General features: G+C 41.3%; 1 protein-coding gene across 1 annotated transcript in view; it reads right to left on the bottom strand.

Annotated features, from left to right (window-relative positions):
* Positions 1-218, bottom strand: part of Fam234b (family with sequence similarity 234 member B) — a 31,682-nt gene extending 31,464 nt beyond the window's left edge. The window contains exon 1 of the mRNA XM_010638407.3: positions 39-218. Coding sequence (XP_010636709.1) covers positions 39-75 — 37 coding nt within the window. The 5' untranslated portion in view covers positions 76-218. The remainder of the gene's footprint in view (positions 1-38) is intronic.
* Positions 219-14,585: the final 14,367 nt, after the last annotated feature.

Genomic DNA, 14,585 nt, shown 5'->3' with positions numbered 1-14,585 from the left:
CGGCGAGGACAGGGGGTCGCGAGGCTGCGCCTCCTTACCCGGGAGCTTGAGCGCCCTGGACAGCACTGTCGCCATGGCGGAGGCCCCAGTGCGCGTGCGCGCGGCGCGTCCTGCCGGGAAGTGTAGTTCGTTGCGGGGCTGCGCGTGGGCTGCAGCACAGGCCACCTAGCAGGTCCCCTCCCCACTGTAAGTGTCATCCGTGTGCGCGAACAAGAGCCACCCCCGAGGCTTGTGGAGAGACTGCTTGAGATAACGTACTTAGGCGCGGCTTGCGAAAGTGTGCGTGGGCTTTGCGGTTGAACGAGCTGGATTTGAAGCCTATCTGCCTTGCTCACAGGCTGGGACGTCTTGGGCAAGTCACTTGGGATGTTTGTCTGAGCTTCAGCTTCATTATTTTTAAGTGCAGAGGACACTACCTACTTTATGAACTCATGTGAGAATGACATCGTGTGATCTGTTTAAAACGCACAGTTCAAGTTATCTCTTTTACGTTTCTTAGGTGCACGCTGCAGTGCCCTGGAACTCTAACCCACATTTCCTGTTCCCGGTTCTTTGCAGGAGTCTACTCAGCACCTTGTCCCGCATCTTCTGACGTGTCAAGTCTGGGAAGCAAGAACCAACTTGCTTCTTCCCCAGAGACGCCAGAAGATCAACGTTTTAATGCAGGAATGCTAAAGATGCTACATTCTCTTGGAACCAGAATGATCTTAGAGGCTACCTATTCCATCTCCTTGTTTTGTTGAAGAGAAAACCAAGATCTGGAGAAATGAGGGCACTTCTTAGTGTCACAGTAAAAGCTCCAATATGCCACTCACTTCAGAAGCCGCATCATCCCGTGAGGAACTATAGCTAGGACTCTTCTGCCTCAGTGACCCCAGAGTCTGCACCGGTCTCCACCTCCCTTCCCTTTGAAGAAAGATCACTGGCTCTAACGGAGCCCAGGCTCTGAGCGTGGCCTCCTGAGTTCAAATCCTAGCTCTGTCGTCCTACCAGCCACACAGACAGCTAGATGCTTAATCTCTTCCAGCCTCAATTTCCTCATCTACAAAATGGAGTTAAAGTAGTTCCTGTTCCACAGAGTTGTACTGAGAATTAAATTAAATGTAAGGCATGTACAATAGTGCCTTGCCATTCGTGTTTTATTAGGGTTAACTCTTCTTTTGATTGATAATTTATTAATTTTTTACATTTTAAATTTTAACTTACTAACAATAAAGTTAATAATAAATTAAGGGTTCAATAATTTATTTATGGATTAATTCCTTCAGCATTCTGCAATAAATACCCAAAATGTGTACTGTTTGCCACTTCTCTGGAGGTATGATTAAAAAACATATTTTACATCAATGTAGGTCATCTAAAAAAAGAAACACAAGTTACAGCAAGCGAGTAGTTACTTGCCTGATATCAGATTGGCTAATTAGAACACATTCTGGGATGCAAAGACCGAAAAAAATGACCTTCAAGTGTAGAAACACAAAGGATATGGCAGTTTTAGTTGCAGAATAACAAGAACTTGAGCTTCTAGAGCAAGGGGTGAGTGGACCAGAGCAGCCACGTTACATGGGATAGAAGGAAAGGGAGAAAACCTGTTCATTTTTTTATCGAAAAGGTATGTTCCAGGAATTTCCCTTATGTGAGCTAAGTAAAGTAAAATTGTACAGTTTAAATTTTGATGAAAAACTCTGCTTCACCCTGGATAATTACCCGAAGTGCCTGCTTGTATGCACCCACTCCTGTGTGTACACACAAACAAATGTGAGCAGACACACATCAAATAGACGTGGCATCTCCAGCCCCTTCGACTTCTAGGCCTGATCTACATAGCATTTACATTCCCTCATAATCACCCAGCTTTGCCCAAATGATTTTCAAGGGAAAGCAGATGCTGAGAAATCTTCCCTCCCCAGGTCCCTCAGCATTTTTTCCCTTTTGGTTTTCCTTGCCCCTGCCAGAAATCTCTCATCCTGCTACATTATTTTTTCCATTTTATCATAAGAACTGTAGATCTCATCATCCTTTGATCAAGTGCAAGACACTTTGAGATTTATAAGAGCTGGCAACTATGGCTTCCTGCATAAGCCACATTGGAGAGAAATAACTCAGTTCTGTTCATCTGTGTTTTTCAAATGGAAAATGGAAAATGTAGATAAGCCCGGGAGTCCCCTGACTTGTGAACTTGGTTTGCCTCCAGAAAAGTAAAGCAAAAGTGGCTGGGGAGAGACATCTCCCGTGACTCTCACCAGTCAGTGTGACATCATGGATTAAAATGTGAAAACTTTGCAGTACAATGCAAAGTAGGAAAGAATGAACTCTCTTCTTCCTAAATTATACATTAGAAAATGGCCAGTGCTGTACTGGATATTTCTCAAGGTCAGATGCAGAGTTCTGATTAGACAGATCTTCCCATTTTTACTTAGTGAGTCAATCAGGACAAAGTTAATGTCATAACAAACAACCTCAGCAGTTCAGTGATATTAGAAAACACAAGTTCATTTTTTGCTTACATCACAAAGCAGGGGGCAGAATAGGCAGCACTGGGGCTGTGTTCCTCCCAGCCACTCGGGGAGTAGGGTCTTCCAGTCTGGGGCTTCTTCACCCTTAACCCCTTGGAGCCTTCACTGGATCATTTGTATCCCATACCACACAGGCCTGGAGCTGGTGTAGGTGACTTCTGCCCACACTGATTTTGCTAGAACTCAGTAGTCAGGAAGGGAAAGCAAAGAAATGAGTTTGGGGAGCACCTAGACAGTCTCTGCTACATTAGTCCCTGAACATATTTATAAGATACATGCTGAGCTTAGGGTGATGGGGAGAAGTTCCAGTTGTGGCTCTTCATAGAATTGTCCTTTTCCTCCTGGGACTAACGCTTTGCTCTTGTGCTGAGTCTGTTGTCCTGTGCTTATGCTCTTGCCACTGGGTGTAAAGTAAAGCTCTCCCAGGAGACGGCTTGCTCTCTTGTCTGATTTCTAGCAGCCATGTCCACACCTCTCAGTGCAGTGTGGACAAGTCTGAGCTCACTGGTGGATCCATTCTGGACTCACAGTGGTACCTTGGCTAGTTTGGTGCCAAAGAGACAGCATCAGAAAGCAGTAGCAAGTATGAGATCCATAAAGCTAAAAGAAAATGCCATAGTGAGTAGCACTGACAGCACAGGGAAGGAGAAAAGCAAAAGAGAAGCCCAGTAAAGAGCACATGGGAGTTAACTGCAAATATCAAGAAACTCATGAAATCAGTCTTGCGTGTATATCAGGAAGTTCAAAAAGGGCATGTTCCCATGGAACACATTTTATCATATAAAACTTGACTCTAACCAGGAGTTGCCTGTCATGAAGACAAACAGGTTTATGTCGCCAAAGCATCCTTTACTGAAACAAAAAGGCTCATACGGTTTGCATTCGTACAGACTTGCAACCTACAGAACTTTCTAGAATCTAGACTATAAAATGCTTTCTTGGCTCTGAGACTCTGAAACAAAGGCTTTTTCTTAACAAGTGTCTGGCTGGAATTTATGTTTGAGAACAATACAATTAAGGGCAGACTCACCCAAGCCAACTGGGCCCTCCCTCCTCTCAGCCCACATCACAGCTGGTTTGTATGTCTGACACACTTGCAATAGTAATGTGGGAGGTGATAGCTATCACTTTTGAGCCTTTATCACCTACATAAGAAGACACTGTTTTGGAATATTGCCAGTTTTGATCCAGAACTCAGCCCTTTTACCAGCTTCCAAAAAAAAATTAATGCACCAAGCAGATTGTGACTTGAGTAGTTTTCCTGATGACTTGAGGGGTGAGGGAGAGAGGTGATCAACTTAAAAAGAGGAGAGGTTTGTTTTGGCTCACAGTCTCAGAGATTTCAACCTGTGGTTGATTAGCTCTCTTGCTTTGGGGCCTCTGGAAGGATAGTTCATGATGGCAGGTGTGTGTGGTAGAAGACACTGCTCATCTCATGGCAGCCAGGAGGCAAAAAAGGAGAGCAAAGAAGGGGCCTGGTCCCCAAATCTCCTCTAAGTACACAGCCCCAGTGATTTAACTTCCTTTCACTAGGTCCCCTACCCTAAGTTTCCATAACATCCCGATAATAGCACAGGCTGGTGACCAAATCTTCGACACATGGGCCTTCGGGGAATGTTTGAGATTGAAGCTCTAACAGACTATCATATTAAAGTTGAATATATGTCTGCCACATTACGACCCCCATATTAAATGTTTAGTTCTTTAAAGGTAAAGGTGAAATTTTGTCCTTTTAGCCTTACAGAAATTGTAACATATGACCCCGGATGTTTGTGACATCAGTGTGAATTCAGGAATGAATGACTAGGTGGGCACAGTGGGACACACCTGTAATCCTAGCATTCTGAGCGGCTAACACGGGAATATTGCAAGTTTAAGCCTACCCTGGGCAACTTAGTGAGGTCCTATGTAAAAAAAATTTTTTTCTTCTTAAGGGCAAAGGTGGTAGCTCAGTACAAAAACCCTGAGTACCCCCCCACACACACAGAATATCACATTATGAGAAAAGAATGAAATTAATTAATTTTGGAAAGAAAGTAGGGGATTTACAATCAAAAGTAATAAAACTGTTTCTAAACTCACATTCCCTGATTTGTGAAATCCAAATATTCTCCAATTATTTCATCATTCCTCTTCATACGAAGGCCATGGTCCAAGAACCCAGACCTCATGATTTCAGGAAACCCTGTTCCTCTGTGGGTGACTCCCTTAGCAGTACACAGAGGAATAAGCCTCATGGCTATCACTCCTTCCTTCCCCTCTCATTAGGTAGACTCAGTTTTTTTCTGATAATTACCTCTGATCATCTCATCTCTGCATCTCCATGAGGAACTGTAATACAGAATGGGAAATGTTACCTCTTGGTATCCCGTGCACCCTTCCTGTATTCTACTGGCTTCCGCCTTCTTACGCTGCTGTCCCCAGACAATTCATTCCACAGAACTGGATTTGAAATAATAAACAGAGCCAGCAAGTTTGTTACCACCTGGTGGGAGAGCCCGCAGTACATAAATAAATATATAAATATATAATTATAAACCGTGATGAGTGCTATAAGGGAAAAAAAAAAACCTAGTAACCATGAAAGACAATTACACGGAGAACACAGACTGGGCTGGGAACAAGAAAATAACTCTCTGAGAAACCGGTATGTAAACAGAGACCTGAAGGAGAAGTGGAAGCCAGTAAAGTACAAGGTGAAGCACAGGGTGTGCAAGGCCTGAGTCAGCAAAGGCCTGGTTCTCTGTGCCTGGTGGAGGACAGAGAGCAGATGAAGAGAGAGGTGGACAGGAAACTGCAAAGCCTTGGCCTGGAAGGACTTGAATCAGAAAAGTGACATGAATAAATTGGAGAAAAACAAGAATAGAGATAAAAAGACTATTTACAGGAAGAGGTCATGGTATATTAGATTACTCAGGGTTTTAACTCTCAGATAATAACATACACACAAATTCGAACTATTTACACTGCCCTTGCTTTTCTATTCTGACTGGAAAGAAAATATAGGTACTGCTTATTTTTCTCTTATTTTTGAGACTGCGGAATATTATAGAACTCAGACTGCATCTCCAGTGAGCCTATTACAAATAAGACAGTCATACACCCAGCCAGACAAGATCGGTCCTATCCCTCCAGCAAGGGGTCTCCCCAAAGTTTCTCTCCCAACCAGGGAACCAAGCCAAATTACAGGCACTGAAGCTCCCTGGCTCTGTCCTGCCTCCCACCATAGCAAGGGAGCCATGGACTGAAGATGACAGCCTTGACATGTATGAAAATAAACTCTTCCCTCTGTATTGATCTATCATTGAGGGAAAGATCAACAGCCATCATACAGAACTCACTATATAACAGTAAATTCTGACTTAAGTACTAACCATTCTTCTCATTGCTGTACAATTAAAGCATTCAGCTTTCCTTACCTGAAGCATATTGTTATAATATAATTCTGTTACCATATATACCAGGCCCATGATTCTGAAGACACCAAGGAATGAAATCCCAAACCAAAGAAGGAGGTTAGAAGAGTTTTTATTGAAAATGAGGAGAAAGAGAATAGCTCCTGGATTTCCAGAAGGGGGTCCAAATGAGCATTCTCTTCTACAGCTAATTATAAATAAACAGCACAAGATTTGTTTGACTGTTTAGTGGTCACCTAAGCAATCTCTGGCTCTGTGGATTTAAAATGACCAATTGGGACTCAAGCTTTTAACCCAGTTCTTTGACATGTAGGGTTTACCACAAACTTGGATCTCAGAAGGATCTGATTAATTTGCGTTACAATTTCCTTACAATTGAGAAACTTAGTGGGGGGTGGCTATACCACCGTTTGGTAGGGTGTGGGCTGCATTCCACATTGCTGAGGAAATTCGTTCTTTGTCCAAAGTCCTAGTCCAGTCCAAAGTCCTGTCTATTCTTAATTTTTTATCAGTATGGCTGGTCACCCCACTCTATCTCAGTCTCTTCCACTAGCTAGCTGCCTTACTCATAAACTAACCAAATGAACTAGCTTTTTTCAATTTTATGAACAACTTAAAAATTATTTCTGAAGTATTCTTCATTATAATCCTATCCCCAGCAAAAAAAGAAAGTGTAGCACTTCCCGCACAAAAAGTAGATCACCAGCACTGAAAAAATTTTCCTGATTAACGAGTTCAGAAAAAGAAAAGAGTATATACTCAGCATAGCTGCTCCCCCTTGGAGACTCATTCACTCACATTTTAAATCGTCCATCCAACAAATATTTGAGCGATCAAAACTGAACAGCCATATTCTAAGATGTAAGAGAAGACAAAATGAACAAAAGTCCTTGTCTTTCGGGGTAGGTGTTTGTGGAACTCTCAGGCAAGAGAGATGATAGATAAACAAATAAAACATATGCCAATAATTTATATCTATAGTGTGTCCAATAGCGATGTTTAATAGAAAAAATATAGAAGGGAAAATGCAGCGCAGATGCTGTTAATAGTGGAGGATGTTGTGTCCAATTTTAAATAGGATGGTTAGGGAAGGAGAAGAGGGTGACATTTGAAAAAATATCCAAGACAGGCAACATAAATAGCAAGTAAAGAGTCCTCAAGGCAGAAGCTTGTTTGAAAACCACCTAGAAGATTCCCAGGAAGGATAGTTCCAGGGAAAAATTAGTAGGAAATGATGACAGATGTGGCCAGGATACACAGATTATGTAGTCTTTGTAAGTATAAATAAAGACTTTGGCTGTTAAATAGGAAGCTTTGGAAAGCTTTTAGTCCCTGAAGTGTTGATTCAACTTACATTTTCTAAAGATCCCTTTGGATAACTTTTTTTTTTAAGGGGATTAAAAAAAGTGGATAATATGGGTGGAGGGGTGGATGGAAAATTTATCTATTGCAATAATGCAGACAAGAACTGACAGGGGCTCAGAGTAGGCTGACAACAATGGAGGTTGGGAGATGTGGTAGTCAGAGCCCACAGGATTTGCTGGTGAGCTATAAGGAAAAAGGAATCAAGGGTGTCTCTGAGGCTGTGCCTAAGCAGCTGGAAGACTAGAGGAGACCGGGAGAGGAGTAGGATGGGAAAGACAGGCTAGGTGCTTTGCTTGGGTGTGGTGACTTCAACACCCAGTTAGAAATGTTGGCTAATCAGTTGGATATAAAAATCTAAAATTCAGGGACTGGGGATTTAGCTCAGTGGTTCTGCCACCTGCCTCATAAGCACAAGGTCCTGAGTTTGATCCCCAGTACCAAAAAACAAAAGAATCTGAAGTTCAGGAAGAAGTCCTACTGGGACTCTAAATTTTCTGAGCATACAGCTGGTATCTAAAGTCAGGAAATTGGATGAGGCTGGAGGCAGACTGAAAAATCAGATATTTGCGAGGGTCATAAAATCCTATTTTGTGATCATTGAAGATATTGACAAGACCAAAAACATACAAACAAAAAAGCCACAAATAGGGGCTGGGGAATTAGATCAGTGGTGCCACTGCCATCTCGAAAGTGCAAGGACCTGAGTTCAATCCCCAGTACGAAAAAAACAAAACCAAAACCAACAAAAAAGCCACAAATAATCCAACAAACTTCAACTCTGGGGTAAAAGACATAGCGAAAAATAAATGTGTCTAATTTCATGAAAAAGTGACCCCTTGCAATAATGTCTCAGGAGAATGTGCATGCATGTACTGCCTCATTCCTGTGAAAAGTGTTCATTTTTATTATTTTTTATGTCTTGGCCATAATGTCATGAAACCATGTTCTCTTATTTCAGAGGTTTCACGTTCTTGCCTAGATTAATGCAGCTGCCAATACCTCCACCTCTCCCACAGTCTGTTTTCCAAACAGCAAAGTAATCCAAAGAAATTGCTTAAAAATCTAAGTCAAATGAACACTTTCACACCTAAAAACTTTCCAAGGATACTTTTTCCTTCACAAAGACAGGCTTTAAAACAAGTAGATTTCTGATAGAGGAATATCCCATAACATCGACTTGCTCTTCAGACTACACGTCTTTTTCTCCATCTTAAACACTTTTGATGTAGTTGCCTTACTGAGAAAAATCTATGTGCATCTTTTCTCTGCTACCTTGAAACTAGGGCTAGAAATATTAGATACTAAAGAAATTTATTAACTCTTAGCTTTGTAAGAGTGGAAAACTGATCTCTTCTGTCCCCATCATTAGAGTCTTGGCAAATACTCTTGGGGGTTTTTTTTAGGGTGGTAGGTGTTGTTTTTTTGTTTTTGGAGCAAAATGTTTATTGCTACATTTTAGATATACATAATGATAACTTTCATAATAGAGAATTTGTACCTGTACATGATATATCTTGCTTCTTCTCTTTTTCCCACCTCCCCCTTCGACTCCTCTTCCCTTCTTTGTATACAAAAGCTTTGGCAAATGGTCTTGTAGCAAGACAAGTTAACAAGGGGAAAGCATAGCAAATATATTTTATCAAAGACATGACACAGGAGCCCTCACATTGAAGACACAAAGACATAGCAGAAAATGTCTATTATATGCTTAGGTTGGATGAGTCAGGAACAGTTGTATAGAAACACGACTTCAAAAAAGGGTGTGGGTTAATAATAGAACAAGCAGGCAAACCTAGAAGGCCTGTCTACTCAAACTCCTCTTGGTCTCTCTGATGTCACATGGTTCCCTCTTTGGTATGGAGCAGGACTGCCCCGGAATGAGGGTCCGTAACCTACAATTACACAAGAGTAGGGCAGAGAGATTTTTCATTGTTAGCTCCTAGACAGAGAGGTGAGAGAAGATTAATGTAATATTCTGAGGCTTTCTGACTTGTTTTGAAAGAAATGGGTTCGCTTTTCTATGACCTGCCTTGGACAAGAGGAATTCTGGTTTCTGTGACTTACTTTGGGGCAAGAATGAGGACAAGAGATAACAGGTCTAGAGATGATCAGAAAGACTTTGGCTAGGAGGGTGCTTCTAAGGACCACCAATGTCTTTTAATTTGAAAGTTCCTAGCCTGCCAAAGACTCATACTTTGGAGTTTCATTTTCTGTTTCATTTACATCATTCTTTTCAAGGGGAAAAATATTTCAGTCTATCTCCTATTCTATCATTACCCAACTTTAAAATATGAATCTCAGTCATACCATATCATCTCTTCCAGTTACTGGTATACAAAAAGAAAGAAACAAACAAACCTACATGTTTTCAAATTTTAACTTAAAGAAATGAAAGAGAAAATCAGGCAAATATTTAGTTTAAAATAGAATAATAAAAAAAGTATTTCATGCTAAACACACTTGTATATGCCTGTGATATTGTTTACCTACCAAGCTAATCCCAGGCTTTCTCAGGAAATCCAGAATGACAATCTCAGACTGAAGGCCAGGGGGAACTTATGTCTCAGGGTACACCATGCTTTGGAGTGTCTCCCTCGAAAGTTCGAGGACCGCTCCCGTGCCCAAGACAAGCTGGTGCAATGCCACTGGATGAAGCGGGCACCTGCTGCTGGCTGTGTGTCTCCTTAGGGGACTCATTCATCTGCTCCCGCATGCCCACCAATCTAACAGTTCACTTCCAGTTAAGCTGTTTATATCGATGCGGCTCTGCTGAGAATAATTCCCCAGCCCACCACTATGGTTTCCCATTCCACACAGGCACCCATCCTTACGCCCACCCTTATTCTGGTGTCGGCCCTGCTGCAGGGATCTGTGTGTGTGCGCCATCATTCCTTCTCAGAACAACGGGTCGTGACATTGGACGGGATCTCAGAGGTCTGCACTTCTAATCCGCAGTGAGCAGCTGTTGCTTCTGTAATCCTCAGGCGTGTCGTCTGGGTTTGGACACTGTCGGCTCGAGAGAGCTCCTGACACGTAGCAGATAACCACTGTTGTCTAACCGCGCCACGGCCACCCGCAGTCACCCCCAGCCGTATTGATTCTCCTCTCCTGAAGCCGTGGGGAAGGCGGCCTAATCTCTAGTCCTTCAAACACCTGTTGTGTTGACGCACAGTTCTCAGAAAACTTATTTAGACCTATTTTCTCCCTTTTATCGATGGTATTTCCTCCCTCCCCCTTGCCTTAAGTATACGAAGTTTCGGTATCTAATGCATGAAGTTTTCCTCTGAGGCTAATTTCTCCTCCAGCAATCAAACCTTCATTCCCTAGAGAGAGGGGTCTTTATGGAGTGAATACCTCTTCCCCCCTTAGAAGTATTTGCTCTCATTGCTAATCTTTAAAGATCTTAATCATGAGCCCGAAAAGATGAGGAAAGTTCCATTTCCATAGTGGTGGTTTCAAGACCATGAACATTGTTTTCTAGAGAACAGAATGTACCTGGTGCCACCTAAACAATCCCATTACTGAACTCTGTGTTCCTCTTTTTCTGCAGGCCCCAAAAGACCTGAGATTTTTTATTCTCATTTCTGAGAACATTGCCCCTTTCTGCTCTACTAAACCAACTAGAAGAGGAAGTGCAGAAAGAGTTTTTGGATGATGTTTTCCTGTTTATCCTGTACCATCCCTTTCAAATTCTTTTAACCTTTAGTGTTTTTGTGTGCGTGTGTGTGTGTGTGTGTGTGTGTTTTAGCCTTAGTTTAAGTCCTTAGTTTAATCTTAGTTTCTGTCCTCTTATTTGAGAAGCTGTTTGTATATTTTCCTCCACTCCCTCCTGTTACAGATCAGGCGTGTAAGCATTTTTGTGCTTCTGTGACACACAATTCCTCTTTAACACCTCAGCCCTATAGATTTGTGGATTTTCTCTTTTTGTAACCATGCCAAAAATATAAACTGACAACATAAAAAAGAAGAGATACAGCTGGAACAAATGACTGCTTATTTAAATTATTTTATAATGTTTTAATTTAAAATGGAGTAAAGGCACACGCTTGTAATCCCAGCACTCGGGAGGCTGAGGCAGGAGGATCACTGTGAGTTCAAGACCAGCCTGGGCTACATAGTGAGCTCCAGGTCAGTCTCAACTACATAGTGAGACCCTGTCTCAAAAAAACAAAAAAATTAAAAAATAAAAACAATGGAATAAAGACTATAAGTTCATTCTTCCCTCCAGTACTATGGACCCAGGGCTGAGCTAGATCCTCTTTTTTTTAATTTTCAATTTTGAACAGGTTCTCACTAAGTTGCCACATTGCCCAGGCATGGCTTAAACTTGTAATCCTCCTGCCACAACGTCCCAGAGAGCTAGGATTACAGCCATGCATTATCTTACCTGGCCAATATAGTTCATTTCTATTTTATCTTGTTGTGTGTACTTCTTAGTGAAATAAAATATAACTTATTAAAACATGTACAAAATGAACTTCAGCTATTTAAAATGACAAAGATCTAAATGTAGTAACAGAGCAACATAACTAAATTTCACAAATATAAACATAAAATGACTTTGCACGTACATGTGTGCCCATGTAAAAATGTTAATGTGTATTAAAAAGTCTAGAAAGATAAACACTAATCTGTCAAGAGCAATTATCTGAGCTGGGCATGGCAATGCTCTGCTTTAATTCCAGTACATTGGGAAGCTGAGGCAAAAAGGATTACAAATTCGAACCCAGCCTAGGCAATTTAACAAGACCCTACCTCCAAAAGGGGATGGGAGGTAGAGACCCCAGGTTCAACCTGAGTAACACACACACACACACACACACAGAATGATGATCTCTGGGAGTTTTGTTGCCTTGCACCCATGACAGGAATATTGCTATTACAGAACTTTCACCATTAACTCAATATTCATTTGTGTTAGTGTTGTAGTCGGGATTTGCAAGGGAATAGATTTAATACAGGACACATAATTTATAAGATTATAATATTCACCCAAAAAGTCAAATGCAGAGGAGTACAAGAGATCTCTCCACGCACTAGAGACCGAAGAACCCAGCTGAGGGCATGGATCCCACGGCAATGTCCCACACAAGTCCAGCTAAAAGCCTAGAGTCCAAGGCAGTGTCCCCCACGAGTCCAGCCAGAGGCCCAGAGCCCACAGCAATGTCTCGTGCAAGTCCATCTTGAGCAACCGCCCTGGGAAGGCCCAAAGGCCCGTGGTGGAAGCTAGAAAGACTGCACCGCAGGGGGAGGATCGGTGCTACCAGGCTGAGGGATCTGCACTGCAGCTAGGAAGCGATGCTCAAGGCAAAAACCAGAGCTCTCCTGATAAGAACAGCAGCCATCCCGGTGACAGCAGGTTCCAGAGCTCTTCTGACAATGAGAACAGCTGAATTCATATCTAGAAAACCAGCCGCAGCAAGCTTTTCCAAGAAAATCAACAGCCCTCAATCTTCCCCTCGTGGTCTCTTTTATGCCATGGGCAACAATCCTCAGCTGGGTCTTCCATGCCCTGACACACTGACTCAGTTCAGCTGGGCGTTCCAAATTGACCATTAGTTAATCCACCACAATCAGTGAATAATAAACACATATTTCCTGAAAATTTTTTAAAGAAGCCACCAGTACAAAAGTAGAAAACAAAATATACTGATGACATAAAGTCAATAGAAAGAGATTTATATAAAAAGTAGATGTTAATTTCCATTTAAAAACTTCTGTTGAAGCCGGGGATTTAGCTCAGTGGTTTGGTGGCCTGCCTTGCAAGCGCAAGGACCTGAGTTCAATCCCCAGTACCAAAGAAAAAAAAAAAAACAACTTCTGTTGACTTAAATTTTTGTTAACCTCAAATTATGTCACCTAGTTTAATTTTATAATCTGTCTCTCCTGTGTAATGTTCATCCTGTTTAACAATGTAGTCTTTTATACTGTAGTAGACTTCATAATATTAAATCATTCTCTCTACATAATCTTGGTGAACCATCAAGACTAAAGAGAAATAGCTTGTGATGACTTTTATATTTTTCCATGTGCACATTGCAAACCAGAGAAATGTAGCTCCTAAGGGAATGCCATACTTGTTTATGCAAAGTAGAAGTTCAGAAATTCTTGAAATTCTAGAATTTCCTAGACTCCTAAAAATTCTAGAAATGTCTAGATTATACCAGTTTCTTCACATGCAGTACATTCTTGCTCCTGAAAAGTTGTCAGTTCTTTATTTTTTTCACCAACTCTACAGCTCCCAGCTTTGTTGAATCCCTTTTGTCTCAACTTGAGTCTAATTAGGTTCAATCTCCCTATGATATTTTCATAGGATAATTGAAAAAAGAAGGCAAATTGGACTCTCCCCCATCTTTTTTCTCTTAAAGAATATTCCTTTACCTTGTTTGATTTAACAGATTTAATATAATTACTAGCTCCTGCAAAGATAGAAAATTGGTACAGGTTGTCAGCTTCCTCCCCGCAAAATCAAACAAGGAAAAGCTTAGAGAGAAACACGGATTCCAGTAACTAATTGTATCAGCAGTAGAAACCCCCGGGAGACGCAAGTTGTATATCTGAAGATGGTGCAGGAAGCTGTAGCCTGGGGCAGGTGAGTGGTGGGATATAAGTTAATGATGTAAGTTATTAGTCCCTTTTGCCTCTTCCCTACTCTGCTTTGAGACCTTCATTGCCTTCCTGTCCACCCTGGAAATCAATGTAATAGGAGTCCAGGAACTAAAAACAAGCAACCAAAATCTTCTAGATTTAGAAGTTAATGAAAGCAGAGAAAACTGACCATCATAGACTCCCTCATCATAACCCCTAAACATTAACTTTAAAATTATACATCCAATTTCGATCTCATCCTTGAATTCAAGACTAGTATGTCCAAAGTATCTACTCAGAATCCTTCTTGGAAGTTTAATAAGTATGTCATACAAAATATGTCCTCAACCAAACTCTGGATATTGCCCTTGAAACTCATTCTTTTTTGCAATCTTCCCAATTCCAATCCAGTTATTGACTCGGAGTTATTTTCCAAATCTAGCATAGTCTTGAATTGATACAAATAAATTCAAACAATGATGTATTAGGAAGCTATAGAGTGGAATAAAATGTCAAGGTGCCATTGTGGAATCAGTTTCCTGAAGTATAGTTAAATGAAAAAATCAAAGTAAGAATTCAAATGTACCTTTTACTACAGAAGAGAGGGAGGGCCATGGATTTAGCTCAGTGGCACTGCGCCTGCCTCACAAGCACAAGGTCCTGGGTTCAATCTTCAATACAAAAAAAAAAAAAAAAAAAA

The sequence above is a fragment of the Fukomys damarensis genome, unplaced genomic scaffold (assembly GCF_012274545.1).
Source record: "Fukomys damarensis isolate Sample0158 unplaced genomic scaffold, DMR_v1.0_HiC HiC_scaffold_19, whole genome shotgun sequence".
NCBI lineage: Eukaryota > Metazoa > Chordata > Mammalia > Rodentia > Bathyergidae > Fukomys > Fukomys damarensis.
The sequence above is the reverse complement of the archived record's forward strand: the minus strand, read 5'-3'. Positions and strand labels throughout refer to the sequence as shown.